Raw genomic sequence first — 24,185 nt, 5'->3', positions numbered from 1 at the left:
CAGCGCCCTCTACTGGCCCCCGCCGGCCCTTCCTCTCCCCGCCTTGCCTCAGAGGGCAGGGACCGGTTTGTCTTCTCTCTGCCGTTTGATCGCCATTTACCTGCGGGATGAGAAGGGATACAAGCAGAAAAATGTTCATCTTTAGCCCCGAAAGCTGACCTGTAACCTAAATAGTTGTGATAAGGATCAAATAAGTACTGGCTGCTACATTCTTAAAGGGTCGCATGATTGCCTCTACATCTCAAAGACAGTTAATAGAGAGCTGAAGGATAAGCAACGGAGTAATCTTGGCGAAAGCAGCCTTAGGACTAGAAATTCCAAGAAGACATTTATGATCTATTACTCCCTGAACGGTTCCTACGCCTGGAACACTTAGCATATAACCACCAGCTTCATACAGCAAAAGTAGTTTCTGCCTACAAGTCCTGTCCCTGTGCTACTTGAATGAACTTACTAAGTTGCAACATAGTCCCAAGAATACTTTCCTGACAGCTGCACTCAGTGGTCCCACAATAGGGAGATGTATTAGGCATGGGGGATACTGAGGCGGGCCGCAGAGACACATTTCTGGGCGTTCAGAGTCAGCCTTCATTGGTCATTCTCACTTGGGCAGCAGCACCCAGCGCAGTGCTTGGAAAATAATAGTAGGCGCTCAATAAATGCCTGTCGGAAGGTCAGTCATTGCGGTGTATAATTATTCTGCGCGGGTTCCCCATTAGGGGGCGCGCCTCCCGGACCCTAATAAACAGCTTCTCTTTGCGCGCACGCGCGTTCCTTACAGCTCCCGCATTCGGAGAACTCAGGGTTAAGGAACACTGCTGCCGCCGCTGCGCACGCGCCTTCGAAGATGTAACCCCCTAAACCCTGCCGACCTTTATTTTGCGCATGCGCCTTTTGCGATAACTGTCCGCAGAGTTGAAGGTGCGTTTCCCGCCAGGGTAGGGGAGGCGTGATGCCAGGCGCAGCTTGATGACGACATTTCGGCGCCGGGTAGCCGAATGGCGGTCTCCTTCCCTTAGGCGCGGGAGTTTATGGGTTCCACAGGTGAGTGGTGGGAGCCGCGTGCGGGACGGTCTCATGTCCCGGCGATACCCCGAATCTCCGCCGAAGCCATCTCTGTTCCTACACGAGCCGTAGGCCTCAGGCCGGACGTTGGTGTCTGTGCCCCGAGCCTGGCCAGCCGGCCGGCTGGGAAGCCAAGGGCCGGGCTGCGCCCTCATGGCCATCTTCCAGGGCTGCGCCCTCATGCCACCTTCTCGCGCGCCTCGCACACCCCATCCTGGTGGGTGCTCGGTTGACGTTCGTTGAACGGAGTTGGAGGAGGGAGAGATTCGAGTTAAAGTGGAGCCTTGGGCTCAACAAGCTATGTGGGAGGAAGAGCCTAGTGTGGATTCTCACCTGACTCTTCTTCCCGGTGTGGGTCGAGCTTCCTGAGCCTCAGTTTCTTCATCTGTAATATGGAGATTCCGAGGCTCACTTCACAGGGCAGTTGTGAGCGGCAAATGGGAGCATATTCTGCTTCTCAGCAGCCAGAGGGAAACAGTGGCAGTAGTGTGATTTTGCTTGGCGTGATCGGTGTTGCCACTCCGAGAAGAAACCTCAAAACAAGATCCGAAGCAGCCACTGAATAAAGTGGCCGTGAAGTGGCGGATGAAAGAACACTTTGTACATGCGGAGAAGAGTATGATGGAGGAGTCTGGCTGTGGCAGGGTTAGAGAACAGGGCGTTAAGAGACACTGCCCTCTCCCGGAAAGACTCCTTGGTTTGGCCCTCAGTCCTTGAGCTGATGCCATTGCAGGCTTCCACCTCATCATCTCTAAAGCTCTGCCCTTTGCAAACAGGCCAGGATTTTATTTTGATTATTTTACTTTGGTCATCTTTATCGCGCTATTCTCTTGGTTCAGGACTGAGGCCTTTTAGGTCTTCCTTAAAACTGAATTTGATAGCCAGTGTCATGAAGAATTGAAAAAAACGAGGAGGTTGTTTCTATTGCCAAGAGACAGAGATGCACATCTCTCCGTTCCTCCACTGCCTCACAGCTTCCCTGCACCTGATCTTTCCTCATCCACATGCACTTCCATTTGCCATCTCAGGACACTTACTCATGCTGTGGGCAGAGCTGTGCCAGGAAGACCATCGTCAGTGGGACTCAGCGGTCTCTGTTTCTGTTCAGTCCATTTCTGGATAGTTTCAGTTTCTGAACTGGGTGGGCAGAGAGATAGGAATCTAGAGAGTTGCTCCTGATTTTCTGATGGCTTGCTCAAAAACTCCCTCGGCTGCGCTTGCTGATCCCTTCCATTCATTCCATTCATTCTCGTAGAGCACAGTGACGTACTTGTCTTTGTGGAACATGTGTTAAGAGGTCCATGTGTTTGAATCTTGGCTCTGCCATTTACCAGCTAAGTGAGGGCATGTGATTTACCTCCTCTTTGCTTCCACTTCTTTTTTTATCCCTGTTGACCTTGCAGGATTGTTGTGAGGATATATATTTTCGATTCTTCCTTAGCAAACTTAGCAGCTTGAAACTGCATCCGCTTATTATCTCACAATAATACAGTCCAGAAGTCTACACAGGCTCCACTGGGTTCTCTGCTTAGGATATCACAAGATTGAAATGGAGGTGTTGGTTGGCTTTGTTCTTACCTAAAAGCCCTCAGAAAGAATCTTTTTCCGAGCTTACTCAAGTTGCTTGCAGAATCTAGTTCCCTCGGGTTGCACAATTAAGGTCCCCGTTTCCTTACTGGCCAGCAACTGGCACTGCTCTGTATCTTGTGGTCCACCCCCTTGAGACTCAGTCTCATCTGTCAAATTCCTTCATAACCCTTACATGAGCGTTTGACTGAATACCCAAGGATGGGAATCTTGGAGGGCTGTCTTGAAAATTCTGCCAACCCCAGAGGATTAAATGAGGAAATATATGGCGGGATCCTAGATGCAGGTGTGGCCCCTAGCAAGTGCTGTACAAGGGTCACCAAGGATTTGCCACTGCAGGCTTGGTTCTGAAGCTGGCCATAATGGAATGTGTCAAACTGGCATTTCTTTTTTTGTTTAAGATTTTTACTTATTTATTTGAGAGAGAAAGAGAGCAAATGTGGGCACAGAGGGAGAGAGAGAAGCAGAGTCCCCGCTGAGCAGAGAACCTAAGACGGGGCTCCGTCCTAGCTCCCGGGGATCACGCCCCAAGCCGAAGGCAGAGGCTTTAGCCCCCTGAGCCACCCAGGCACCCCTAGACTGGCATTTCTATAAAACCTGGCATTTGGCAGTGCGGAGTGTGTTGAGTTCTACAAATACTCTCCTGGCCCTTGTGAGGCAATGTAACATTCTGTTGTGTGGCGGACGTTGAGATGTCACCTTTGTTTTTTCACAGTGGTTTCCTAAGACGGCCGTTGTCTGCGGGTCCCGAGAGGTTGCAATGGCGTTTCCTCACCTGCAGCAGCCCAGCTTTCTGCTGGTAAGTACCACCTGCCTCCGGGAACGTCAGCCTGATGATAGTTCTATAGCCCAGGGACTTTCAAGTTCTTTCCCCTGACCTGAACTGTCTTGTGGTAGTTCTTTGAGGGGATGCTAAGGAAGCTGGCCTGGGGTTAGAATCCTTAGACTTGACATTTGCCCCCTACTCAGCAGGACATTGGGTTTACTCTACCTCTGAGCCCTGGTTTTCTCACCTACAAGATGAGTTTCTCACCTCCAAGGTAAGTTGATTCAAATTCAGTTTTCATGACTTCCTGGGGCCTGGGAAGGCTCATGTGAAAGGATATACATTAGAATTTTTGCATCTTGTAAATCTTTACATGCTTCACGGGGTATTCTAATAATCCCAGCTGTTATCCTTAGAAAATGGCGTGACTACACTCTCAGCATTAAACATGGTGCTGGGAAGTTATGTTTGAGGCATATAGCCATGGTGAGGATTCCTTATTTCAGTTCCCGGAAGATACTTTCTGTAAACATTCATTTAGAAGGACATGCTTCCTTAGTGACCCTTCTAGAGTCAACACTTGCAGTGCTCCTGGCACCCAGTGGGTAGAGGCCAGGCATGCAGGGAGTGTTCCCACAGCGCGTGACACAACATCCCAAATCTTTATCTTTGACTGCGACACCATCCTCATTTGGAGATGGCTAAGGCCTTCGATTTCCTTGGGCATAGCCGTTTTGGTTCAGATTCTGGCATTTTTTCCTGATCTTCATCCACACCCCATGATCTTGGATAGATTTCCTTCCTTCTTGTCTTAAATATTTCCTGGGCCTGTCCAATGCCTTCACGATTAGTGTCAGCATTTGGTTGAAACCGTCTGTCATTTCTAGCCTGCCTTGTTTCTTAAGGTAATGAATTCATTTGGCCCGTTATCTACTGAACACCGGATTGCTTGGTTAAGAGGGCTTCTGGTCTCTCCCTTGTTTTGTCAGGCATCTTTACTGATGATCACAGTTGTGTCATCACAGGGAAATTTCCAGTTTGTGTGTGTGTACACTCAGGGAGTACTCTGTGGTCTGTGAGCAGTGCCCTACACAGTAAGGGTCCTCTCCTGGCTGTGGGGCTGACCCTGGAACTGAGACCCTGCTCTGGATTGGGTGGAAGTCACTTCTGTCGTGAAATTGTGTAGTACCCTGCTGGAACTGGGGATGCCTGACAGAGGGTGCAGGGAAGAAGCCTGAGAGTTGGCTGTCTGGAGAGCAAAGGACCCCTGCCTCTCCCAGTTGCATCCTTTAGGCCACTGACACGCATGACCTGACTCACAAGATGTTGGGGAGCCATGCCCATGGTGTGTCTGACTCCTGCCTTTCACTCAGGTTTCTGTTTTGATTCGAGCCAGTTGGCAGAAAAGCTGCCAACTGAATGTGCTTATGATTTTTCTGGTTTATTCTGTCTTCTAGGCTAGCCTGAAAGCTGACTCTATAAATAAGCCCTTTGCACAGCGGTGCCAAGACTTGGTTAAAGTCATCGAGGATTTTCCAGCAAAGGTACAGTTCTGCTAGCATCTCTTTGGGTCATGTCTCATATACTCTTTGAAAAAACCTTCTTAGGGCCCCTGATTCCCAACTCTGAGCACTGCTCTGTACAGAGGCGTGACCCAGTATTGTGATTGTCACCTTTATGGATACATTTAAACATGTCAGCATGTACACCAGGGGTTCTAAGCCACAGGTGCTTCTGTCCTGCACAGGACATTTGACAACGTCTAGAGATATTTTTGGTTGTCACACAGGGGAGGGTGTTACTGGAATCGAGTGGACAGAGGCCAGTGATGCTGGTACATTTCCCAAATTGCACAGGACACTCCACCTCAGCAAAGAAGTATTCAGCCCAAAAGATTGAGAAACCCTGGTTTTCACCCTGAAATTGTGTATTTTATTTAAGTCCTACCCAGAATTACAGTAGTAAGTGTAAGCCCAGGAAGCCAGCCTGGTCAAGGATTCTCATCCTGGAAATTTCTAGTTCTTGTGTACACACTCAGTGAAGAAGGTGGAGAGCTTGGGGTGTAGGACTGGGCTGGGCAGGAGGCCTGCATGGCACACAGCCCAGCAGTGGGCACTGGGCTTCAGCAAGCCTGCCCAAAGCCTCCCCTGCACACCGTTTTAGGAGCTGCACGCCATCTTCCCATGGCTGGTGGAGAGCATTTTTGGCAGCCTGGACGGTGTCCTTCTCGGCTGGAACCTCCGCTGTTTGCAGGGACGCATGAGTCCTGTGGAATACAGCATTGCAATGGAATTTCTAGACCCCGGGTAGGTAGGTTTGTCACCTGAGAGGGGCTGGATGTTTCCTCATGGTGATTCCGTTCTTAAAACACTGTATTTCTCAAAGTAAGAAGAAAGGTGGTTTACAGTTCATTGCCCTTTTTCTGTTGGTTTAATTTCATGGTCAGTGGCCCAATGATGAAGTTGGTTTATAAGCTTCAGGCCGAAGATTATAAGTTTGACTTTCCTGTCTCCTACCTGCCTGTGAGTAAACTGTGGGACGAGCACCATGCTCAGGGCTCAGGACAGAGCGCCCTGCACAGCGGCTGCAGTGGTGCGGGTGGGGTTGGGCTTGGGGGGCTGCGGCTGTGGGCAGGAGAAGACCATGGTGTCTGCTCAGGGTCTGGGGGGCATCATTCCCGAATTTGCTCAAGGAGAAGGCACAATGCGACCTGGTTTGTCCCTGGCTGAGTGGCAGGTAGGGTTGTGTGACAGTTACTCTGTTTTTCTGAGTTTGCAGCCTTCAGGGGCAAATTGAGGGGTGACTTTCTTCGTGGGTATGGGAAGCAAAGAAGAGGGGGAACATGAAGCCTTTGACGAAGCTCAGAAACTCACACATCTGCTGCCCTTGGTATTTGAGGGTCTTCCTGAGGATAGCATGAGAAATTCTGAGTGGAGGCCCTCTTACTCCAGCGCTACCGGGAGGATAGCACTGTTCCCCCAGGCAGGGTCCGTGTGCTGGTCGCCCCCGCAGCAGCCTTTCCCAGAGGCTGCACCACGTGGGGGTGCCCTGTGGAGCCTGCCCATAAGCCCAACGCCCTGTCTCCATAGGGCCCCGTGAAGGCGTCCATCCAGGAGCGCGTGCTCCCTGACAGCCCTCTGTACCACAACAAGGTCCAGTTCCCCCCGACAGGGGGTCTTGGCCTCCACTTGGCCCTCAGTATCCTTTGTCAGCCCCACAGGTCTGGGGAGGCCAAGGGGGTTTGGGACACAGTGCTGGGGGTGGCCCGATAACCCTGCCCGTTTGCCTCCTGACGCTGCCATCAGATCCGTTCGAGTACTACATGTTCTTCTTTGCTTTAAGCCTCATCACTCAAAAGGTACAAGAGGGGTGCCCCTGAGCAGCTTTTTTCCGAAGCCCCCGGGGATGGGGGCTGTGGCCTAGGACTTCTTTACCTTTCATTTCTTCTCCCTTCTCACCTCATTTCTCCGGCTCCTCCTCTGCATCCTCCTCCAGCCTTGGTTCTTCAGACCATCCTCACTTAGGATGACAGGCCGGTGGGCACACTTGACAGGCAACATAGGGTGACCTGTGCACCCCAGTTGGTGGTTGGGGGGGCTTCCTATGGGAAGTGCTTGCTGGGGGGCAGAGCAGAGGTGCCCAGGAAGCTTGCATGCTGAAAGGACTCTGGGGTCTAGTCAGGCCCCCTGGCCGGGGTGGGAGAGAGACTCATCTCCTGGTACTGCCCAGTGTGCTTTGGTCTGGCCCCTGGGATGTAGCCTATGTCCAGAGCTCATGTGCAGTGACTTGAGCCCTGAGGCTGCTGGGGTCCGCAGCCAGGGGTGGCACCCAGAGCCACATACCAACTCAGATTTGCTTTTCCAGCCACTCCCTGGGGCTCTCCACATAAGAACTTCAGACTGTGCCTATTTCATCCTCGTGGACCGGTACCTGTCATGGTTCCTGCCCACAGAAGGCAGTGTGCTCCCCCCGTTCTCCTCCAGTCCTGGGGGGCCCAGCCCCTCACCAGCTCCCAGGTAAGGCTCTCTGGCTGCCCTGCCTCTTGGCCTGGGGTGCCCCATCCCTGCGGCCAGCTTGTAAAGTCTGGCCCTTCTGCAGGGGAATGGCCTGGGCAGCAGGCACTACTCACAGGGACAGTAGTGCCACTCTTTCTTCAGAGTGCCCCAACCCCAACAGCCCTGGCACGGACCGGAGGAGGGCAGGGTGAGGACAACGTCCGTGCCTGGGTTTTCAGTGAGCAGGTCCTATGGCCCTATGGACAAGGCCTGGCTTTGGTTTCAGAGTGGGCTGTGTTCTCCCCCTAGCAGCCCTCCCTACATGTGGCATCCAAGCCCCACAGGGAAGTGGTGGCAGTGTTGTTCGAAGCAGTATTGCCAAAGCTGATCAATGGCACTGAGTGGGTGGTGCTGGAGAAAAAGGGCCTATAGGTGGGTCACCACAGAGCTGACATGTGGAGGAATAAGAATAGGAGGACTCTGTCAGACCAGGTCTTGGCCTGAGCCAGAGACCCTGGGGTAAAGAGCCTTTTGTGCCCATCCAGGCAGGCTGGGCTGTGGCTGGACCGTGTGCAGGAAGGGCGTGCGCAGCCAGCCTCAGCACGAGGGGGAACTGAGGCCATGGGCAGCCTTTAGCTAGGAACCAATTGGCCGCCTCTCCCCGGGTGACACTAGTGACCCATAGAGCTGACCCCTATGCTCTTTACCCTCCTCAGCCTTGCTGGTGGACCTTTTTCCTAGGGAGGTTGGTTCTTTCCTGCCAGCACAGGAATGCCCCTAAGGAAAGGGGATTGAAAGGGGAACATGGGGTGTGGAAGGGGGAGAGGCTGCCCAGGCATTGGTAGTGCTGCGGCTGAGAGGAACCCAGGATGGCCAGGTTCACGCCCTCTCAGAGGCAGGCTTCCAGGCCCAGTTTTGTTGGCTTATTCTAATCTAGAATTTCTGACCCAAGACTTGCCGTGAATAACAAAAAACTTCAGTAAGGTCCTTCGCCTACATTTCTGAGTTGTTTTACTCTCTATCTGTATGTGTTTTTTCTGGGTCATTTGAGTAAGTTACAGACATGATGCCTGCTATTTTTTAACATTTCGGAATATATTTCCTAAAAGTGAGTGCATTCTCGTACACGGCCACTGCACTTTTATCCAGATCAGATCAGCATTGCTGCCAGGCCACTATCTCATCCTCAGACCCCACTTGGGCTGCCCTGGCTATCTTTCTAGGGTCTGCTAGCCAGCTGGACTGGGGTGTGCAGAATGCCCTCCTTTTGAGTTCTCTGGTGTTTTGTAGCGAGTAGGCCTGGCAGCCGTGGAGTCTGTGTGCTGGTGATGTTGTCCTGATCACTGGGCCAGGGGCGTGTTGGCCAGGTTTTCCTCCTGTAAAATTAAGTGGGTACTTTGTGCCAAGTTAATTAGCAAGAAGGATCTGTTGGGAAGATAACACTGAGCCTGTGTGATTATCAGCAGTGTTAGTGTCCCTTGATTATTGCCGGCCAAAGAAGTTATTAATAGGCTGGTTGCCTAAGGGCGATTGTCTGCTTTCATCCCTTTACATTGATCAGGGCACGCTCTGCAGTAGGGAAGTCTTTTCCCGCTCATTGATTGTGTATGTCCATATGGATTTGGGGGCCGTCCTGTGATTCAGCAGGTGGTAGTGGCTTCTATTGCCACCGATGTTCACATTCAGATCGCCACTGGTTGTGCCGGCAGGAGCCCCTAACGAAGGCCTGTTTCTGTATGTCCCTCAGGACACCAGCCATGCCCTTCGCTTCCTATGGCCTCCACCACACCAGCCTCCTGAAGCGACATGTCTCTCATCAGACGTCTGTGAATGCAGACCCCGCCTCCCATGAGATCTGGAGGTCCGAGACACTACTCCAGGTGAGAATGAGGAGGCTCTTTACGTCTTCTGTTTCCAGATAAACTGCCTGGCCACCTTCTGCCCAGGGGGCAGAGGCCAAACACCGTTCTCAGCCTGAGAGCACCTCTGAATTGTTGGTGTTTTCCTGCTGTGACATGTAGAAATCAGACTAGAGAAAATGTGCCCACCCCTCTAATCTGAATGTCACTGGTAGTGCTTTCTATCCCAGGATTCACTGGCCTTGGAGTTTTGTCTTTCTCGTGGTGGTGTGAATGCTGCTCAGTTTCTAGTGGATCCGCATGAAGGCTTGCCCCACACTGCACGTCTCCGACCTGCTCTCACGTTGCTGGAGAGGTTTCCTGTGATCACCCTCATTTGGATATGCAGCCCCTGCCCCTGTAGCATTTTTATAACACTGGCTGGAGAAGGCTTGCAAAGCCTCTCACCTTGGTTGGCCGGCAGCCCCTATCCCTTTCGGGTTGGGGGATCCACATGGAAGGCGGTAGGGCCCCTTGTCTGCCCCCGAGCAGGCTCCAGCCTCTCACGCAGGCTTGGGCTGGCTCCCTCCCAGGGTGCGGTGCTGCCCACCTCCCAGGCCAGGCTGTCTCTTGCAGATACACCATGGAGAGGTTCAGCTGGTTCTGACACTCAACTCTGCAGCAGAGTTGGTAGCCAGGAGCATCACTTACTGGCAGCCTGACAGGTGGATAAGATGGGATTCTGTCCTTCCTGACTTGTACATAATTCCTGATATGTGGGCTGCAGCACTTTCAGCATTGTCATTGTTGAGACAGCACTAGGAGATCAGATGGCTGGACTCATTGTCCCTGGTCACAGAGGGGTTTTGGTCTTTCAGATGGGTCCCAGCTAATGTGGACTCTGGGATTTGCCAGCCCGTGAGGAGGGCTGGTGGCCAGGACCCAGGCTTTTGGGGAAGAAATGCTGAAGGCTTGTTTCCTGGACCAGAACGCTAATGCTTTTTCTTTTTTTTTTTTTTTAAATTTTATTTATTTATTTGACAGAGAGAGATCACAAGTAGGCAGAGAGGCAGGCAGAGAGAGAGGAGGAAGCAGGCTCCCTGCTGAGCAGAGAGCCCGATGTGGGACTCGATCCCAGGACCCTGAGATCATGACCTGAGCCAAAGGCAGCGGCTTAACCTACTGAGCCACCCAGGCGCCCCTGCTTTTTCTTTTTTTAATTGACGAAAAAATTCCTTTGAATTGCAGTGAAATACACAACATAAAATTTGCTATTTGAACTATTTCTAAGTATGCTGTTCAGAAGCATTACACATGTTCATATTGTTGTGGAAGTAATCTCTAGAACTTTCTCATGTTGTAAAACTGAAACTGTGCCCATTAAACAGAAGTTTCCCATACCCTCTCTTCCCAGCCCCTGGCCCCCTCCACTCTGCTTTCTGCATCTACGATTTTGACTACTCTAGAATCTCATGGAAGCAGAACCATAAAATACTTAAGCTTTTTATGACTGCCTTGTTTCACGCAGCAGAGTGCCATTAAGGTTCATCCATGTGGTAGCACGTTGCCAAATTTCTTTTCTTTTTAAGGCTCAGTTATGCTGTGTCATATGGATCTACCACTTTCTCTGTTTCCATTCATCTCTGGATGGGCACTGGGGTTGCTTGCACATTTTAGCCGTTGTGAATAGTTCTGTTGTGAACACGGGTTTACAGAAATCTCTTCGATACTTTGATTTCAACTCTTTTGGGTCTATACCCTGAAGCGGAACTGCTGGATTGCGCGGTAATTCTGCTTAATGCTTGCCGGCTGCTGTGTTGTACATTCCCACCAGCAGCGCAATGTTCCCACCAAGCGTTGGGCGGCCATGCCTACGCTCATGATGTTCTGGTTTTGATTAGAGGCCCCGCCCCCAGTGAATGTGAGGTGGTATCTCCCGGTGCTTTTGATTTGCACTTCCTTATAGTTGGTGATGTTGAGCGTCTTTTCTTGTCTTTATTGGCCATTTGTATGTCAACTGGTGAAATATCTGTTCAAGTCCGTTGCCCATCTTTTAATTGAGTGGCTTTCTTTACTTGTAGGTGGGTTGTAGGAGTTGTCTGTACATTTTGAATATCAATTCCTCCTCACATACACAATTTGTAAATACTTTCCCCTATCCTGTGGGTGGTCTTTTTCACTCTGGATGGTGTCTTCTGTGCGCAAAAATTTTTAAAATTTCATGAAGTCCGATTTACCTGTTTTCTTCTGTTGCTGTGCTTTTAGAGCCCTAGCTAAGAAATGGTCGCCAAAGCCAATGTCGTAAAACCTTCTCCCCACGCTTTCTTCTGAGAGTTCTGTAGATTTAGATTTTACACGTAGGTTTCTGATCCATTTTGAATTATTTATTGTTTCTGGTGGAAGGTAAGGGTCCAACTTCATTCTTTTGGATGCAGATGACCAGTTTTCCCAGCACTGTTTATTGAAAAAAACTACCCTTTGAATGGTCACAACATCCTAAATGAAAATCATTTAACCACCCAGTGCTCTCTTGCAGGTTTTTGTTGAAATGTGGCTTCATCATTATTCCTTGGAGATGTACCAAAAAATGCAGTCCCCTCATGCCAAGGTACGTTGCTGTGCTTTTTCGTCCTGTCTGCTCTGGCCCTGGTGTGCCTGGTTCACCTTGTCCTTAATCTCAGCTAGTTTTCAGGCGCTGGTTTTCAACCACCACCCCTTACTCCAGTGCTGGGCAGTAGGCAGGTTTGGTTCTGTGGTGGGCTCCCACCATGAGGGCTGGAGGCATGTAATCTCTGGGGTCCTCCTCATGCTACTTCCAGAGCCCCCACCCCGGCAGCCGGAATGGATGAGGTTGTGGTGCTCGTGCTCTGGGGGTAGGAGAGTCAGCGAGTGCCTCTGAGAGTCACAACTGGCTCCATCCGCTCTGCCGTCACGGTGCCTCCTGCTTTCATGCCGAGGTGGGCAGACTTCGCTCCCCTTGGTCCCTACGCTGCCTCTCCCTCCTCCAGAGCAGCGGCAGGCAGCCCTCTGTGCAGTGGGTGAGATCTGACGCCTTCCTGCATGAGGCCTGGCCTGTTTCCTCCTTCCTTCCCTCCCAGGGCAGCATGCTCATTCGCAGAGGCGTGGAGGCAGCTGTGTCCCCGAAACCTTCCCTGGGTCACCATGCCCAGGGCCAGCTGCCCCCTGGACTTGTCAGGGTAGAACAGCTCTGTCCGTTTAATAAGAGGCGGCAGGGCACTGAGGGTCACACTGCACAAAAAAGCCTGAAACACGCAAACCGGGGCCCTGCCGGGAGCAGCACTGGCCTGTAATCAGGTGTGCCGTCCATGGCTTCTGTGTGCTGCTGGGCTGCCTCTTAGACGTCACTTTTGTCAGTGCCAGACAAAAAAAAGCATTCTGTGTGAATGCTTGAGAGATTCCTTAAGAATTAAGAGTCTGGCCCAGAAATTCATACGGGTGGCCTGTGACCTTCCCTCTGCGAATCCAGCACGGAGCTGGAACTGTTTTCCTGCTGCAGAGTCTTGGCAGAGCTCGGCAACCAGCTCTGCTTCCCTGCCCTCCGCTGAGTACCGGTTTGGGGAGCAGCCCCCAACTGCTGCTTTCTTAAAATGCAGAGTACCTCAGATCTCTGTCCTTGGCACCACATGGAACGGCGGCAAAGCCAGGACTCCCTCTTGGGCCTCTCGCGTTCCTGAGGACCTGTGCTGCCATTCCCGCTTCCAGGGTGGACTTGCATGTTCCTGGCTGGTGCACGGCAGTCGGGGGTTGGGGGCCTCCCCCTCGGGTCCCAAGGGCCTTACTCAGCCCCTGTGCATGTGGCTTGGTCTTGCAGAGGCAGAGGCTGCTTTGCTGCGTTGCCTTCCGGGATGCTCATTCTGTCTTCCAAGCTAGCGCAAGCACACTCGCTGTGATTGTTAGCAGATCTGCCAATCACAAAGGTTCTCTAGGCTGTCTTACTTGGGAGGAGTGGTGGGCCGTACCTGCTGGGGCGGGAGGGCCTTCCCCTTCTTCCCCACGTTTTGCTTCCTCTTGGCCAGACCACAGGGCAGGTGAGAGTGGCCCAGAATGGCTGATAGTGGGAGAACAACCGGGAAACCCCCACCAGGTACCTGGAGAGGGTTTGTGGTTTTTTTTATTGTTTGTTTGGGGTTCTTTGCCTCCTTTTGAGGCTGAACACAAAACCTAAGTAAACCTGGGAAGTGGAAAAAGACAACTGTGGACATCTCCTTCATCCGAGGCTCCTTATCATCTACCTGGCCTGGGCTGTGCCATGTGGAGTCCTAGCCTTGAGGTCCCTGTTTCCTGACGTTGGAGATGCAGGAAGTGCAGCTCCAAGAGGTCCCGTGGTGCTTCCAGCCCACCTCCTCCCAGGTGACAGGCAGCCTGGGTCCAGAGTGGATGCCCATTCTATAGAGCCTGGGCCTCTGCCCCATCCCAGCTTACTGAGCAGGGCTTCTGGAGAAGCAGATGGTTGCTGAAGTCCACACACTTCTACAGGCCACTGCGGGGCCTGCCCGGTGTTCCTTAGGCTGGGCAGGTCCCCAGCAGGGGAACCATGTATTCTGATTCCCACCGAGCTGCGGCTGAGCCCAGGGTCTGGCCCAGAGGAAGGCCTTGAAGTGCAGCCCACTCCTTGCTGTGCTCCTTCCTGCCCTTGCTCTGCGTGTCTCTGGCTGCACCTTTCTCCTAAAGGCCTGGCACCCGCATTCTGGCCTCTCCTATGTATAGCGTGGTTCTCAGTGGAAAGCGTGGCCCTCACCGGGCAGGATGTGTGCCAAGGCCAGCTCTGAACTCTGCTTGGCTGAAGGGGACTGCTTTAGCAGGCTTTGTCATAGCGGGGGTGGGGGCGGACAGCTATGCCAATTCAGCTGTCATCCCCCATGTCCCAGGCTGTCCCAGCCTCGGGTTCCAGCTGCCTCTGGGTGTGTGTGGCCATGGCCAGATTCTTAGGGCTCTGTGAGTCCGGAGTTGGGGAGTCCTGGTAAGATGGGAGAGATGGGTGTCCCAGAGTTTGAACCCATGAGTGTTTGTGCCATCTTTAACGATTTCCGGGATGTGGGGTGCAGAGGGTGTCAGGCCTGGTGGGCTGAGCTTTGCTTGCTTCTGTGCCACACTGGTAATCAGCCCCCACAGAGACAACCATTCAGGAGGGGCCACAGATTAGATCTTTGACTCCTAGGAACTGACCACATCATGTGTCAATTTGGTAAATTTTTCTCTGGGACAACCCAGAGAAGTCCAATAAATGACATATTTTTCTTCCCTGAGCAGAGGAGTCTCCATTAGGAACGGGCTCCTCAAAAATTTCTTTTTGGAGCCTCGGGGACACCAAAGGGTGGCTGGTGGTGTGTCCCAGCAAGCCTCCCAGGATCTTGGCAGGGTGCAGAGTGCACATGCCATAGCCATGGGAGTCAGGGGTTAGGGAGGGCAGGCCCCTCTGGCAGGAAAGTCAGGCTGACCTCAGGGAGCTAGAAGGACTTTCAGGCCCAGTGACTTGGAGGAGACTGCCCAAGTGTCCTTAAGTCTGTCTATGCCTGGCAGGTGAAGGAGCAGCCCTCCGGCCTGGCTCTGGGCTGCCCACTGGGCAGGACCCCTTTGGGCTGCTGAGAGGGTGGTGTCCCACTGGCTTGAGGCTGTGGGGCTCTGATTGTATGGATTGTCACTGATGTGCTTTTGTTTTGTTTTTGTTTTTTGTTTTCTCTCCTTAAACTTCTGGGCTCACTTTTGTCTTTCTCTCCCTACTGTCCCCTCCCCGGTCTCTCCCCTCCTGCCCCTGCCCTGTCCTCCGCCCTCCCTGCCTCTTCTCGGCTTCTCTGCTTTGTTGTCTCTCAGCTGGAGGTTCTGCACTACCGACTCAGTGTCTCCAGCGCCCTCCACAGCCCTGCCCAACCCAGCCTCCAGGCCCTTCACGCCTACCAAGTACTGGCTGCTCTCCTATTGTTGCGTTTCACCCCTGCCCTGTGGTGTGAGCCATGGAGCGCATGACAGTGCAGTGGTAAAGCGAGGGGCCGGCAGGGGTGACTTAGACCAGTTCCAAACTGAGCCAGGCCCGTGTGTGTTGGGGATCATGACGAGTGTCCTCTCTAGCCTGCGTTGGCCCTCAGCTTGGCAAACTAGTGCAGGTTTGGGGGCGTGGAGCTGCCAGATCTGCCCACCCAAGCCCCAAGCCAACCGGAGTTTGCAAGCTCTTGGGAGTTGGTGGCTTCTCTGGCCCTGGTTGGAGGGAGTGGAAACAGTGTGGCCTTTGCAGCGGCCCTCCTCACCCATAGTGTGGGCCTGGTGCTCAGGAACTGACTGAGCACAGGGAGGCCCCAGGGCTCATAGTGGCATGGGTTCGGCCAACCCCAAGCCTTTGTGAGCCAAGGTGTGGGGAGGACAGGGGCTCCGCCCCCCAGCCGGGAGAGGCTGTCGATCCCTAAGCACGTTGGGCTCTGGCCTCTTGTGGACTTGTGCGCACTGCCAGAGGTGGGCAGAGTGGACAAGAGCCTCCTGGAGACGGGTCTGCTTTAGGCAGAGATGACCAGTGTGGACAGATTTGAGGTTGGTAGGTGGAATTCAGACCTGCAGGCTGTTTCTGGGCTGATGGAGGCTGGTAGCTCACTGATTCATGAGGTGAAGGCCAGGAATTCTGGGCCGAAAACAGGCGTCTAGATCCATGCTCAAGGCCAGGGGTCTATCCAGTTCCCCTTGGGAGCACGCAATAATATTTAACCTGATGCTTGAGTACAAGATGAGAAATCAGGTTTCCTGGGATGGGGTGGTAAGCACACACAGGATCCTCGCCCAGAAGCAGCAGCTGCTGGGTGGAAGGAAGAACATGGCCCAGGAGGGCCGGCAGAGGTGGGCCAAGCACCGAAACGGGTAGCACTCAGGCCTGTGTCAGGGAAGGTCTCACTTGGCTAACAGCAGGATCCTTGGATAAATGTCCATAGCAGGAGGGGCTGCTTAGCTAAGGGCTGGGCCCAGTGAGAAATGTCACGGGCTTTAGGACAATGTCCCTAAAGGACATGCAGCTGGAGGAGGCAACGTACAGCTGTGGCAAGGTTCCTATGGGAAGTTGGCTCTTGACCAGGGGAGGGGAGGTCGGAAGAAAGGTTTGGCTTCCCCCAGCAGGAAGATAGCCCAAGGGACATCCAGTGCAGTGGTAAGGGCCTGTGCAGAGGAGGAGGGGACGCAGTTCCGGTTCAACGCAGATGCTCTGTTCTCTGTTACGGAGACAGTGGTGGGGTTGGCAAGGGACCAGGAATGAGAAAGGCAGGGACTCCTGGGGAGGGGGCTACAGCCTGGCATCGGTGCCTTCCTGCTTTCATCATTAGGAAAGTGTCTTACGCTTTTTTCTTCAAATGATGCAAATTCATCACACAAAGATGTAAACATACGAGAAGTAGCAGCAGGTCTCCTCCCGAAGCCCCGTAGCTCCCTGTGCGGGCAGCCTGAGCTGTGGGCTGTGTTGCCTGGGCTCGTGCAGGCAGATCGTGGCGGGGAGAGCTGAGAGGACAGTGCCATGAGCAGCGGCGGTGGCTGGGTGCCCGGGCTGTGCCAGGAGACATGGCCTCTGCCAGCCGCAGCATTGCTCAGGATTGGGACTAGGCTTCCGAAAGCTCGTCCATCCAGTCTGTGGAGGCCCCAGGGGCCCTGGGGGTGCTGGGTGTGGGCAGAGGAGCATGCCTGTCTGGGCACCCCAGAGCTGGGAGCCGGCAGGTGGGGGGGCCCGCTGGTGCTGTCCTCTACCAGTCGGAAGACCACCCTGTTCTCCGTCACAGAACAGCCAACAGGCAGCCTGTCCTCTCAGGCCTGAGTCTTAAAGAGTCTACGTGAACTTGGGAATTGGAGCTTCAGCCCACAAGATCAAGAGTGCTCTTGTCTTGGGGGTCATGCTGACCACAGATCCGTCAGCAATAGAAGGGGAAGGGCTGCCCTGGCCAAGCCCTCAGCTGGCGGGTCCAGGACAGGGAGTGGATGAAAGGGTGGGGATTGCAGCAGCAGAAGGTACTGGGTAGTGTTCCTGCCTGAAATGGGAAGCCAGGGGCCCCAGGGAGCCGTCTCCACACACCCAGGAAGCCGGCGGGAGACCCCTCTAGATCTGATGGGGAGGATGTCAGCCTGCCTTGCCCCTGCTGTCCTCCTTGGGCTGGCCAGGAGGGGATCCCTGAGGAGGGGGGCGGGCAGAAGTGACCCAAGTCAGCCACGGAGGGTACAGTAAGGGGTTGGAAGCCCACAGCGAAGCCCCTGACAGGTGTGTTTCCACTCCCCGTGCAGGCTTACTGAGCCACGGGCTATGTCACCTGGGCCTGTGGGTGCCCTGTGCAGGCTATGGTGCTCTCAGTGGGCCTCAGGGCCAGCCAGTAAGGCACAGGGAGGGCCCAGGGGGGTGGCCCATGTGTCCCATGGTGGAAGAAACGGTTCTGGCCTGACTCCTGACACCGCGCCCCCCTCAATGTTAGGAGTCATTCACGCCCACCGAGGAGCACGTGCTGGTGGTGCGCCTGCTGCTCAAACACCTGCACGCCTTCTCCAACAGCCTGAAGCCCGAGCAGGTCTCTCCGTCCACCCACTCCCACGCCACCAGCCCCCTGGAGGAGTTCAAACGGTGGGTACGGGCCGTGCGTGGGGCTCCCACACCCCGGCTACCACTGCCTCATCCCTTATGCACGTTGCCCACTGTGACCTGTCCCTAGAGCGTGAGGGACAGCCTGCAAGGCATCTGCAGGGTGGGCCAGGTGGGAAAGCACCTTGGGGTTTTCTCCCCACCCCCATTTGGGCCTCTCCTTTGGGGCCTAGCATCTTTGGTCGAAAGAGCCGGACTGCCCAGGGAAAGGCCCCATCTTGCTGCTGCCCAGTCTTGTCCCCTCCTCCCTGGTGGCGGGCAGAGTAGGAGTTCCTCGGAATGCCCAGGAAAGCCAGTGGGCTGGGAACCTCTTCGCTTCCAAGTGGCTCTTTGGTCACTGGAGACTGAGCTCTGTGCTGCACCATCCCCTTCACCATCTTCTCTGCTCCTCTTCCTCCATCAGAAGGCCTGGGATGGTGGCCCGATTCCTAGGCTGACTGGGGCCAGCAGAGTAGGTGACTTATATGTGGTGAGCCAAGCAGAGGGGGGGTCACGGGAGCCTCACTAGGTCATCCACGTGTGTGCTGTGTGTCCTTGGGACATTACCTAACCTCTCTGAACTTTGGTTTCTTCTGAAAAATGGGGCCAGAAACTGGAGGCCTTACTTCCAGGGGGTGCCCACTGCTTACCCTGGCAGGGCTGGCCCTTGCAAACCAGAGCCACCGGACTCACCTGTGAGGGGCCCCTTCCCCCTCCTCTCCCCTGCAGGGCTGCTGTCCCAAGGTTTGTACAACAGAAGCTCTACCTCTTCCTGCAGCACTGCTTTGGCCACTGGCCCCTGGATGCATCATTCAGAGCCGTGAGTGTCAGCCCCATCTCTCCACCTTTGCCCTTGCCTTGTGTGTGCTTGGTGGTGGAGGTCCCTGTGGGATGGACGCAGGAGGGAGTCAGCTGTTACTGCTAAGGCCTGGTGAGGAGGCCTTACGGCGGGGGGTGGGGGGGGTATCGCATTCTGGTTGTTTGAATTTCCAAAACCAACCCTCGGGTACAGAAAAGCTCTGTCCTCCCAGGCTCTGACCCCAGGTGTCCGTGCTGGGTGGGTTCCCAGCCTCACTGAGCTGCACCCGACCCACTTGGTTGGGGAAGCATTCCATGTTCCGTGCCTCCAGAAGGCTGGCAGGAGGGCTCAGCATCACAGGGGCTGGTGCTAACGTAGTGTTGTGTGTCTGCTATGTGCACATTAAAAAATTGTTCTAACAAAATAAGAATTAAAAAAAATAAAGCTCACGGGAGGGTGTGCGAAGCTCCCTCCTGGGCCCTCTGAGGGTGGTAGGTAGGTGGGAAGAGGCCAGAACCTGGTGGCCACCCCACCCTCCTCTACCAGGAACCGAAGCCCCACGGTTAGACTCCCTCCTGCTCACCCACGGGGCTGCCTCCCCGGGGCTGGGCTTCAGGCCACCTGAGGATTTGGCCCAAAGCCCCAGACCCACAGCCTACCAGATTGCCGGCCGCGAGGCCCTCAGCACATGAGTGTGTTGCCAGGTTCTGGAGATGTGGCTGAGCTACCTGCAGCCCTGGAGGTACGCACCTGAGAAGCCGGCTCCGAGCAGCGACTGCCAGCCCCGGGCTGTGTCAGAGAGATGGTGAGCCCCGGCCCATCATGCTCCCACTGCTGGGAGGGACAGGCTGCCGCCTCTTTGACTGGGCCCCAGGATTGCTCTCTCATGGAAACAGCTGGTGGCCCTTCTCCACGCTGTCCCCTTGCTGCCCTCCACTCACATGTGTGTTTGCACCCCACGTCGCCGCTTGATACCCTCCATCCTCTGCGGCCTGCCAAAGAGCCCTTGTCTTCTGGGGAAGGGCCTCACCCACCTGGAGGCTGTGGCTGGGGAGAGTCCAGAAACCCGGGAAGAGCCCGGGTCGGGGAGTAGAGTAGCGGTGTAGCCGCTGATGCACCGCTGATCAGGGTGGTGTAGCCCCTGATGAACCGCCTCGCTCCCCAGGGCGCCCTTTGTGCAGGAGAACCTGCTTATGTACACTAAGCTCTTCGTGGGCTTTCTGAGCCGTGCGCTCCGCACTGACCTGGTCAGCCCCAAGAACGCGCTCATGGTGTTCCGAGTGGCCAAAGTCTTTGCCCAGCCCAACCTGGCTGAGATGATCCAGAAAGGTAAGATCTTAGCCAGCAGGAAGCAGCCCTCAGAAAGGGACCCACAGAGACTGCATGGGCCTCGCCGGCTTGGAGCAGCCCAGCCTCGGTGGCGTGGGGGCTCTGAGTGCACGGTGACGGGGTACAGGTCGGAGGTGGGCAGCACTGTGCCTTCCCTGAGGCCCAGCATGCTAGGTGGGATCTGGGGGGTCGCTGGAGGGAGTGGAGGCAGAGTTCAGGGCATCAGGAAGCAGTCTGGGGTCCTGTCACATCTCAGATGGCTCTGTCGGGCACTAGCTTCTCTGGCTTTCCTTCGTGAACGTCAGCATTCCCGTGGAGACTGTCGGGCTGCAGGGGCCTCAGGAGGTGGGCCCCTGTCCCTCGGGAACCTCCCTAGGCGCCATGGAAGCTGCAACCGGACTGGTATCGTGCTTTCCAGGGGAGCAGTTGTTCCTGGAGCCTGAGCTCGTCATCCCACACCGCCAGCACCGACTCTTCACAGCGTCCCCCTTTACGGGCAGCTTCCTGTCCTCGTGGCCACCGGCCGTCACCGACACCTCCTTTAAGGTGAAGAGCCACGTCTACAGCCTGGAGGGCCAGGACTGCAAGTACACCCCGATGTTTGGGCCTGAGGTCCGGACGCTGGTGAGTTGGGGCTCCCCTGGGCCCCCCAGCTGTCCAGAAGCTGTGGGAGCGGGGGCTGGGGCAGGCAGAAGGTTGGGTGTTGCCTAGATGATGCTCTCCTGCCCTTTTTTCCATCAAGGTCTGATTTTTTTTCTGATAATAAAGACAACATTTGTTGGAAAGCTTTCACATTTAGAATGTGCGTGTCTTGGTCTTGAAAACGCCTCGCCCCCTCCTGGCCTGGTGAGGGCTCCCCAAGGGCTGCCTGCCAGCCTCTTGGGGGCTACCTGGGCTGGCTGACCTGCCCCCCACCCCGTGCCCCGCAGGTCCTGCGCCTGGCTCAGCTTATCACGCAGGCCAAGCAGACCGCCAAGTCCATCTCTGACCAGTGTGGGGAGAGCACACCCGGCCGCCCCTTCCTGTCGTGGCTGGGCTTCTACTCCACAGATACGAACGGCTGCTACCCAGCCAACGACCTGGACGAGATGGGGCAAGACAGCGTCCGCAAGACTGACGAGTACCTAGAGAAGGCTCTGGAGTACCTGTGCCAGATGTTCCGAGTACGAGCTCTGGGGGCTGTCCCCTGCCTGGTGTCTGCTCCTGTGCCCCTATCCCCTGGGGGAGCCCGCGGGAGGCATAGCCTGTACTGTCGATGTCAAGTCTTAGTCCACTTGTGCTCACTGTTCGAGGCCCAGGGATGTAGCCCTGTCCGCTTCCTCCACCCGGGAGGTGAGAGCAGGATGTGGCGCAGCCCCCTCAGAGTGCTCCTCACCCCCCCACCCCCGCTGCCCCAACAGCTCAGTGAGGCCCAGCTCGCCCAGCTCACGCTCGCCCTGGGGACGACACAAGATGAGAATGGGAAGAAGCAGCTCCCAGACTGCATCGTGGGAGAGGATGGGCTCATCCTTACACCCCTGGGCCGCTACCAGGTAAGGGCCGTGTCCCGGACGGCTCCTCCCATCCCCTCAATTGCTTCTGTAATTTCCACATGGGTGTGTCTGTGGGCCTGCTCACTCAGGCCGGGTCTCCCCTGGGGCTCACTTCTCGTCCTGCTTCTAGATCATCAATGGGCTACGGAGGTTCGACATCGAGTACCAGGGGGACTTGGAGCTACAGCCCATCCGGAGCTACGAGATCGCTAGCCTGGTCCGCATGCTCTTCCGACTGTCATCCGCCATAAACCAGAGGGTGAGTGCTGGGGGCAGGGCCACCCACGTGGAGAGGCTGGGTGAGTGCGTGGCCCTGCCCACGCCAACTCCCCCACGTCTCTGTCTGTGCCCCAGTTTGCAGGCCGGATGGCAGCCCTGTGTGCCCGGGCCGACTTCCTTGGCAGCTTTTGCCGCTACCATCTCACAGAGCCCGGGCTGGCAGGCAGGCGCCTGCTGAGCCCTGTGGCGCGGGGGTCTGCAGCCAGCCGGGCCCGGGGTCCGAGGCTCAGCCTGCGCTTCCTGGGCAGCTACCGGACGCTGCTGTCGCTGCTTCTAGCTTTCTTCGTAGCCTCCCTGTTCTGCGTTGGGCCCCTGACCTGTGCCCTGCTCCTTGTGCTGGGCTACCTCCTCTACGCTGTGGCCATGACGCTGCTCACTGAGCGAAGCAAGCTGCACCAGCTCTGACCTCAGGCCACACACGACCCTGGCTAGGCCGGCAGGAGGGACATGTAGCCCCTCGCTTGGGCCTGGAGGTCACCTCCAAGCAACAGGTCATTTTCCTGCAGCCACGGAGCTATGCGTAAGAGAGGCTAAAACAAGGAGGGTGTGGGCCGGGCCAGGCCAGGCGAGGACGAGCGTGGCATCCATTGGCCTGTTAGTCTCACAGGACAGCCGCGGACCCGGCTGCTCGATCCTCCCTGCTCCCCTCAGCCCCAGGCCCTGCCGTGACACAGCACTCGAGGCCTTTCTCTGCTCTGACCATCCTGGGTTGAGCTGTGTGCTCCCCAGATGGGGCCTTGCCATCTGTCAGGTTGGCAGGGTGGTGCAAGTCCCCTTTCCCTGGTGACAGCAGGACGGGAGCTCAGCCTCTGATTCCAGAGAAGAATCCCAAACCCTAGAGGCTCCTGAGAAAGTTAAGAGGGTGGTTCTGGTTCCTGACTATAAAGCAAGGTTCTCCCATCACATTTGGCAAAGTGAGGGTCATTCTTCACACCTTCCCGGCAGTTCCAACGCTGGGCCATCCGATTCCACCTAGTAGGAGAAAAGACCCTCCAGGAGAACAGATGCTTAGTGGGATGGAGCTTCACCTCTGCCTCCCTCCTCGCCCCCGTGCTATTAAACATGTCACTTGGTGGTGGCCCAGCCTCACTGCCCAGCCAGGATGGGTGCACATGTCCCAGGGGCAGAGAGGATGCGGCAGGGCCATGGGAGTCGGGCAGCGTCTGGTCTGCAACCAAAGATGGTCACAGGATTATTTGTATCTTCAGTAAAATCAGGTGCAAAGGCCCTAACTTTTTTATGACATTTAAATGTTCAATTACACATTCATGGTCAGCAGTCATCCCCACAGGGACTCAGGCACTTTTGTTCATCATATGGTGACACACCAGAGAAAACATCTGAACAACGATTTTAAACCAAGCCTCTGTTTCTGTTTTTATTTAAATATCAAGTTTTACATTTTGATGTAAATTCAGAATAATGGCATTCTGGGGCCTGTGACCAAAAATCAAACCAAATTTGTAACTGACCATAGATCTGAATAAAACCTCTTTGGGCTCCTAAGTCTTCTGGTGCTGGGGCTCAGGTCCCAGCACAGTCGCCCTTACTGTTCCCTCAGTTGGTTTGGGGATGTCAGTGACCTGGGAAGCACCGCAGTCCTTGCCCAGGGGTCCAGCCCGTGGGTTTGTTTACAGCAGCAACAGACCAAGGCAGATGGGAACAGTGAGGGGGCCCTGATGGCAAACGGCAGGCTCCCCAGAGTGCTGACTCCCTGGAGTCGCCCTCAGCCAGCACAGGCCCGAGCTGGTTCAAAGCTGGGAGAATTTTGTCTTCCATTTAGCGTATCAGAGTTGGCCTGGATATGAAAAGCAGTCCTGGAATGTGAGTCAAATTTTCTGTGGCTTCTGGAAGCTCAGAGGATTGTGTATGCCCCCACCAGTCTCGTTTCAGGTGCTTAGCCAGACGCGTGTCCCATGTCCCCTTATCCCTAGATGGGATAGTTGCTTTTGTCAGATTGGTGGAAATGAGAGGTCATCATTTCTACAAGTTCAATGGTAACAGAGGAGTGGCTTTCGTCCCCAGACCTGTTAAGGGATGTGAGCACATAGAGATGATGGTCTGGGGTCCAATGTCACTGGCACTGTCTGACCACAAGGCCTTCGCTGCTTCCCATGACATCCACCCTGCTGCCGGGGATGTGGTGTCCCCATCACCCTCCACATTTCCATGGCTTCCCTCGTCCATGTTTCTCTTGTGCCTTGTTTCCACCTGAAAACATTCTCCAACACTCTAAAGCAAAAACGGAACGCTCCACCCATGTATCCGTGAACTCCGAAACAGCCGCCTGCTATGTGCACCCTGCAGAGTGCTGGGCACCCAGTGCAGTCCAGCAGCCATAATGAAGGTCAAGGAGGGGCTGGTTCTGTGGTCAGGGCCTGGGAGAGGATGCCCAGAGAGCAGGCGGC

General features: G+C 55.0%; 1 protein-coding gene across 4 annotated transcripts; it reads left to right on the top strand.

Moving 5' to 3' along the window:
* The first annotated feature begins 913 nt into the window (after positions 1 to 913).
* On the top strand, positions 914 to 23,139 carry SMPD4 (sphingomyelin phosphodiesterase 4). 4 transcript variants are annotated; one of them, XM_044243750.1, is made up of 20 exons: positions 914 to 1,044; positions 3,368 to 3,451; positions 4,876 to 4,962; positions 5,582 to 5,724; positions 5,865 to 5,940; positions 6,508 to 6,616; positions 6,724 to 6,776; positions 7,283 to 7,434; positions 9,161 to 9,293; positions 11,788 to 11,859; positions 15,084 to 15,170; positions 17,696 to 17,841; positions 18,568 to 18,658; positions 19,342 to 19,442; positions 19,803 to 19,966; positions 20,385 to 20,590; positions 20,896 to 21,129; positions 21,367 to 21,498; positions 21,629 to 21,757; positions 21,853 to 23,139. In XM_044243750.1, exons 1-20 carry the CDS (start codon positions 970 to 972, stop codon positions 22,180 to 22,182), a joined length of 2,604 nt encoding a protein of 867 aa, XP_044099685.1. In that variant the 5' UTR covers positions 914 to 969; the 3' UTR covers positions 22,183 to 23,139. The 4 variants fall into 4 exon arrangements, with proteins under 4 accessions (XP_044099685.1, XP_044099686.1, XP_044099688.1 ...); XM_044243753.1 differs by lacking the exon at positions 914 to 1,044 and adding an exon at positions 3,622 to 3,692 and having other exon boundaries at positions 3,387 to 3,451; XM_044243751.1 differs by lacking the exon at positions 15,084 to 15,170.
* The last annotated feature ends 1,046 nt before the right edge of the window (positions 23,140 to 24,185 follow it).

This window comes from Neovison vison, chromosome 3, assembly GCF_020171115.1.
Source record: "Neovison vison isolate M4711 chromosome 3, ASM_NN_V1, whole genome shotgun sequence".
NCBI classification, from domain to species: Eukaryota; Metazoa; Chordata; class Mammalia; order Carnivora; family Mustelidae; genus Neogale; species Neogale vison.
The sequence above is the reverse complement of the archived record's forward strand: the minus strand, read 5'-3'. Positions and strand labels throughout refer to the sequence as shown.

What these genes read in the sequence shown, in the direction of transcription:
- SMPD4 (XM_044243750.1), top strand. Translation starts at nt 970, where the DNA reads ATGACGACATTTCGGCGCCGGGTAGCCGAATGGCGGTCTCCTTCCCTT. An exon ending in TTCCTGTCTCCTACCTGCCT is followed by an intron (nt 5,941 to 6,507) that starts GTGAGTAAACTG and finishes CTGTCTCCATAG; the next exon opens with GGCCCCGTGAAGGCGTCCAT. An exon ending in GGTCCGAGACACTACTCCAG is followed by an intron (nt 9,294 to 11,787) that starts GTGAGAATGAGG and finishes GCTCTCTTGCAG; the next exon opens with GTTTTTGTTGAAATGTGGCT.